General features: G+C 39.1%; 1 protein-coding gene across 1 annotated transcript in view; it reads right to left on the reverse strand.

Moving 5' to 3' along the window:
* The window catches only part of LOC140230999 (receptor expression-enhancing protein 5-like), a 52,548-nt gene extending 48,967 nt beyond the window's left edge, over positions 1 to 3,581 (reverse strand). Inside the window, exon 1 of the mRNA XM_072311146.1 lies at positions 3,323 to 3,581. Coding sequence (XP_072167247.1) covers positions 3,323 to 3,464 — 142 coding nt within the window. The 5' untranslated portion in view covers positions 3,465 to 3,581. The remainder of the gene's footprint in view (positions 1 to 3,322) is intronic.
* Positions 3,582 to 7,107: the final 3,526 nt, after the last annotated feature.

Below are 7,107 nucleotides of genomic sequence, written 5' to 3' on the forward strand. Positions count from 1 at the left end.
AAGAGTCTTCCGAAATCTTTTGCACGCCCTTTTTGTCGATCGGGTATTCATAATCGGATACACCGCTACCACAGTAACGTTAGTTAGGCCTACTTCGTTCATACTTGGCTAAGCGGACATGTATTCACAATCCACTTCTCAGTACCAGTGACTCGAGCATCGCGAGTGCACTTTCGAAATATAAATAAGCAACGATAAGATCATAACCAATACATATATGTAAACTAATAATAGTAGATAGAAATTTAGTAGAGTCTGCGTTTTCAAACTGATTAGCCAAGACGTACGTGATTGAGAGCGTGACAGTATCCAGTATATACTGTACAGAGTGGTGCTATGTGTGATGTGTGTTGTAGAGCTATTGCAAGCGACAGCTCAGTTTCCTGCAGCTAGCTAGCTGCTCACTGATCGGACGAACCTCGTGATATGCACGTACTTATGTACACACACACACACACACACACAGGTAGCTCTCTGCATCGGGCGCGCGCTGCATGCACACGTGATCCACACACCGCAGAGGCCATGTGGTAGACGGCGCTGCGTATTGAAATTACATATGGGCATTTCCACAGTAGTAAATTTACTAAATGGGTACTTTTCCGGGATGTCTCTTTATTTTCTGTTTCCAATGTGCAGTAAATATATTTTAGTTGGTATCTACTGGTAGATCGCGTAGAGCCGAGGCACGCGTAGCAACAAAGCTAGTCGAAAGTACCAGACTTCCCAACTCTGGTTGTGTGGTCTCTCGTACATTACATGATTTTTTTTTTTTTATCCCCCTCTTCATAGGGTCATGTGTAGGGAGTTTCCCACTACATTATAGACCTTATGCATTGACGTCATCACTCGCTTGACAACCTCTCGCGACGCCATCTTAGAGGGCAAGCGAAGTCCTTGACATCACAGAGGCGTGCAGCTAGTTATGTGCTTTTCCTATGCGCACTAGCGGCGATCGCCTCACTCGCCGCCAGTCCCCAGGCTAGTGGCAGGGTTTTTTTTACCATCAAACAAGTTTGACATGACATGACACATTATGCAGCAATATTTGGGTAATTTTCTCACATTGTGCAATCGAAATACTCACAGCAACTACAGAATTCCTAGGTTATATCGCAGAAATTTGTATCCATAGCGCAACATCGCCGTTCGCTAAATGTATGTCGCCATTTTGAATTTCATTAGCCAATCACATGCGAGGTACGGGTTTTAGTAAAAAACACGTAGAAATCTATCTCGCATGTGATTGGCTAACGGATTCGTAGGTTGATGAGCTGTTACGACCGCTGGTAGTTGCATCTTTTTTCATGAAAATTGTGCCAAAATGTTGGATATATCATTAACCTGGTGAATGCAATGCATACATCAAATGTCGATTTTGCTATACAAGCTTGAATTTCCCGATCTAACGTCAATTACGGTATGGTCGCCACTGCGGTAAGGTCGCCAGACATTCACATCGCATGTAACGCGCGCCGCGATCGGAGATCAGGTTGGGCGACGGATTTTCATCACTCTCAAAATACATTCGTAATTCACCTTTTTCCTCCGTAAAAACACAAATAATTTTAATCAAAATATATTTTACCATATGTAACAGGTGATAAAACCATTTTTAATGCAAGGATGTTTTTGATTTAGAATGGATTTCAGGTGGCAGATTAAGGGAGATTTTCAAACGCGGTGACCGACAATGCCTCCTTCATTGAAGCGTACAGTTGTATGTATAACACACACGCTAATAATATGTGGCCGGCTAGGGGCGGCGAACTAATTCAGTGCCGATATTAGTTCGCCAGCCGGACGTGCACAAGAATTACACACAAGTGGCGACAATACGGTAATTGACGTTAGGGCTGTAGTCTAGATTACATGCAATAGAAAAGACGGTAAAAGAAACACCGATGTTGTGTGTAAATGCCCATTGCCTTGCGTGTAAAAGCACGCTCTAGCAACGCATCGCTTGCCCTCTGAGGGAGGGCGCCCTTCAGTTAGTAAGACCATGTGACGTCATATGCATAAGGGCAATTCCGCAGTTAGGTGGACATGCCATGGATAAAAGAAATGTGCCTCTTTATCTTACCCTTTAATCTAGGTATCAACTAATGCCATGGATGTTCACCAATCATTAGGGTCTTTGAAATTCAGTAGATTTTATTTTTCGTATTCATTGATTTTGTGAGATCTAAAACCATCATTTAAAAAGTACATGTGGGACTGGGGACGCAGAAATTCACTTAAATGCAAATTACAGTGGGTTCCTTTGAAGTTTTTTCCTCAAAGTTTTGCTAAAGGGTAAAAGATGAATACATTTAAATACTCCAGAAGTCATGTGACATTTTATCAATTACAAAAGGGTGAAATGACCTGCGGAATTACTCCGGACAAATGTAACGTTACTAACCGTAACGTTACTAACCATGCTTTTGGGGGTCTAGCTAAAGAATTATTGGTCGAACTGCTAAAAAAAATTGCATGAACATTTGTCATGATGCAATAATTGAAATTAATGGAACACTTTGTTTGAAGTAACTTGAATTTTTGCACACTTTTTGTTACAAGACATTGATTTTTTTGTCATGTCCTTTTTTCGTAACGTTACTAACCAGCCCTTTAAGTTGCTATAGCAATTCTAATATTTCTTGGATTGTGTTCATTCTTTTCTGTATCATAAACCTGGGATGGATGAACATGTTTTGGACATAATTTTGACTTGAAGTGAATAAATGGTAATTTAGTGGTAAAAACAAATATCTAAATTTGTTCAAATGTAACGTTACTAACCGCGGAATTGCCCATAAGGTCTATTATTGACAACCACTGCACATGCACTGCCACTGCTGCACTCCATGGTCTCTGTGCTTTCTTGCAATAACTTATGGTTCTACTGCATAAGCTTATAAGTCATAAATATTACGTCAAAAATATTGGCAAGAGTTCCTTTTGAGACAGCCACCCAAAAGTGAGTGCGTACATCCGTGCGTATTGCAAGCAAGGTTATAGGTTAGGTAGAGTTGTAACATGTTATAGATCTGCACTTATTTAGTACTAGAAATCTAGTGTGATTGGGGTGGCTGTCTCAAAAGGAAGTCTTTCCAAAATATTTCACAAAACTGCATTTCGGGTGAAATATTAGCGCTTGTCCATCAGTTAAACAGGTCTTCTGCGCTGCGCCATTTATCCCACGCCCACCCATCCCATCTGTAACCGTTACTTCTTTATCATCCATATAAAACCACACACGCCAGCCGCGACCGTTTTACACACGTTATCTAGCTAGGACTTCAATACAGTATTGGGTAGTAGGCCTACGTGTATGTACCTGCGACATAGTACGTCCTCTTCACCCCAGTCTTTTCCTCGAGCATGGCTAACACATCCGTGACGGCATTTTTCTCGTACAGAGCCTTTTCGATCTTTTCCCTCCAGTTCTCCATCTTTTGTTTTGCAGTTTCTGAAGTCATAATTCAAGCAGAGTTTAGAGTAGATTTGTTCGGGGCGCAGAATTACCCAGGCAGGCGCAATAGATCATAGAACACGAAAGTACGTATGGGATGGAACGCGCACACACCCGTACCTGGGATCGGAGAGCTTATAATAGAGAGCTATGCGATGCGATGAGAAGCGCGCTCATCTGCGATGCCTGTAAGTAGCAGGTGCATACCATAGAGCTGCATTAGTACAGCTCTATGGTGCATACATAGTGCGTACACTTCAATGCAGTAATCTGGCTAACTCGTGATCATTATGAATGCATGCAGCGCATGTCAGGCATTTTGGTATCTGAAAAATTGACAAAGCTGGCGCTATTCTTTTTCTTTCTTTCTTTCTTTCTTTTTTTCCACAGAAGGAACCACTGTACAGGTGTAAAGTTGCACCATCAAACATCGTATCAAGTTAAAGTTCGACCCCGTGGCTAATAAAACAAATCATAAACAAGCCATTAAGTCTTTATCAAAATGATTATAATCAAAATACTATCAAACTCCAGTTCGAGTTGCTGTTTCTCCATGCCTACCGAGGGTTCAAGACTTGCTTGGGGTAAAAGTTTGAGTTGGGTGAACCTATTACGAATCAAACACCGAACAAACTCTTTGGAGCATAAAGTGCCAAAATCTTGTAAATACAATTTTTGGTAATTTTCCGTGTTACATGTGCTGCATAGTCCGAATAAAAGAAGTTAATTCATCCAAAAAAAAAAAAAAAAAATCACATGTTTTCACCGAACGGCGATGTTGGTCGCAGCCTCACTACTGCAACTTTTAGCTGAGAATGTGTGAAGTGAAACCTATCACTCTCTTGCTGTGCACAAAACATGAACAAAACAAAACGATTTGGGTTAAGAATTTAGCAACCAGCAGCTTCCCCCCCCCACACACACAAACACACAAACACACAAACACACAAACACACAAACACACACTGCAACCTCACCCCAAGTCATACAAAAGATAGTTAACCTATAGGAAGTGAAGAAATCATGATGTATGGGATCGAAAATACGAAGGTAACAAGATTTTAAGAAGTGCATGCAGGTAGCATATGATAATGACAGCAATGTGAAGTAAGTCAGTTACCAATTATTTTCTCACCTCTAAAATTGCACATCATCATCATCATCATCATTATTATCATCATCAACATCATCATCATCATCTGGGCAGGAGGAGAGGTAGAACCTCGTTGTAATCATTGGTCATTTCTTCAGGATATGAGTTACTCACATACTGCATGACATGCGCGGAGGGGGATTGGACGTTCAGGGTGTTTGATCAAGGAAGGCTAAAGCGATCGGTCCACCAGTGATCATCCAGCCTTACTTTAAACATAGTTATCTTTTTTTTTTTTTTTTTGCTATAAAGAATATTTTATTCTTCATCAATGGGAACACAATGTACAAACACATTTATACACAATTCTTTACATCAATTTCATCAATGGAAACAAAATCTATACCGAATCTTAACATCAATTTGATACATTTTGATACACTCTGATACATTTTTTCACATTCCATATACACAACTCTTTTTTTTTTTTACTATTTTTACTCTACTAACCCCTCATTCTCTTTTTAATTCTATTCCTTCATTATCATTACGAATTTTATGATCTAAATCACTAACCTAAAATACTTTCTTTTCAACATTCATTCAAACCAACTTTAAGTACCAATATCCATTGATTGAAGTTTATTCTTAAAACAACAACAATAACAAACAAACAATCAAGAACCACCCAGACCACCCTTACCCCCATCCATTCTCCCCCTTACTACCCTACCCCATTCTCCCCCTCCCCCTTCAAAATTCCCCCTCACAACAAAACCTCAGAGACACTAAAACATGTTCTATAATGTCCTGACATACATTATAACACATACGAGTGCGTCGAAAGGCATTTCCTGGTGGATGTGCAGTAGGCCCTACTCTATTAAACAAAAGCAAAACAAATTCTCAATTCTTTTCCAGTTTTCCCACTTTTGCAAATGTATTGACAACGTATTACGTATAATTGCTAACTTTTCTTCTTCAATGGCGGTAGAATCGATTACTCTTTGAGGAAGGCTGTTCCAATCGGACTCTACTCGATTGCCGAAAAAGAAAAAAAAAACACATTTCCGTTAATCAAGACGAGACATAGACATAATTTAATTCATTATATTAGTTGACGTTATATAAAATAATGTGTCCGCTTAAATTCTTTCAATGAAAAAAAAAAATCTAATTTCTATTTTTTCAATGCAAGTGGACTTTAAATGGGACTTGGTGATTCGTTTACGGCATAGAGATGGTGAAAAATGATGTGCTGATATACCTTAGAAATAGAAGGTAAAGAAAATTACAAAGAAGCAACGGCAAATCAAACAATAATAGCGAATCAAATTCTAGTGTCATAGGGAAGTTTTCACAAAGCATATCTCATTAACGGATACATCAATTCAGTTTGTATAAGGAGTAAGGACACGCCTGTTATCCCCTTTCATGTTTCTTGAGTCATTTTTCTTCTTCTTTTCTTATTTGTCTTCTTATACTTTTCGAATTCATACGGCAAAAAAAAAAAAAAAAACAGTGACAGAAAAACTTGTCATTATTATTATGATGCTATATATAAATAGCTATAGAGTGTATCACAGAGCTCATCAAAAACACACGTTCATAGACAAATAAAATGAGGAAAAAGATAAGTTTTCAACATACAAATTCCTTAATAAAAATGTGTTTAGCTTTACGGAGCTTGCCGATTACTTTGATGAAAGTGGGGAGCCGCGGAAGTTGCTGTTGTACAGTGTAAAGCATGTGGGACCTGACGATCCCCAGCTTTACTAGGAGTTCCGAGACAGGAAAGACGAAAGGAGTTGGTATACCTAAACCCGGACCTGAACGTAGATTCCCTGAAATTAGATTAGAACGTAGATTCCCTGAAATTAGATTAGAACGTAGATTCCTTACAGTTCCTTGAGTACCAAAGCGTGATGTCATAGCCATTCATCGTCATGGAAACTGGTTCCAAACAACCTCATCTGGCCCGGGTGTTTACTATAATACGCGCGCACCTGATGGATGAGGACCAGTTCCAACCTGCAAGCTAAGGGCAAAAGACCAAGATATCATCACTTCGGCATCAAGACCTAATCTATATGCCTATATGCAACTTGGGTCAATCAATATGATATTGTTCAGTTATATTGACGCTTGGTTGTGAAAGGTTTTACTAACCAGTATCTTAAAAAACCCGGAATTAAATGAAAGTCAATGAAGAGTCATTGTCTTTAACCATAGGAGTAAAGGATTGTGATGACGTTCCACCATGAAGATAATGCCATGCAGCAGCTCAATTATGTAACCTTTGCAATCTCCTTGATGATATTGTGTATGCCCGAGGAATTTCTGTTAGGAGACCATTGTAATAATCTAACTGGGACAACATAGCATCTCATTACATAATTACACACATCCTTGATTACATTCTTCCTATTCAAACTCGTGGCACATTCTTTTTAACTGAAACAAACAACATGATATTTGCAAGTATGATTTGATCAGCCGGAGACTGTCAAATGAATAAACCCCAAGATCCTAATTTAAAATGATGAGACTAATATTA

Source organism: Diadema setosum, chromosome 7 (assembly GCF_964275005.1).
Source record: "Diadema setosum chromosome 7, eeDiaSeto1, whole genome shotgun sequence".
NCBI lineage: Eukaryota > Metazoa > Echinodermata > Echinoidea > Diadematoida > Diadematidae > Diadema > Diadema setosum.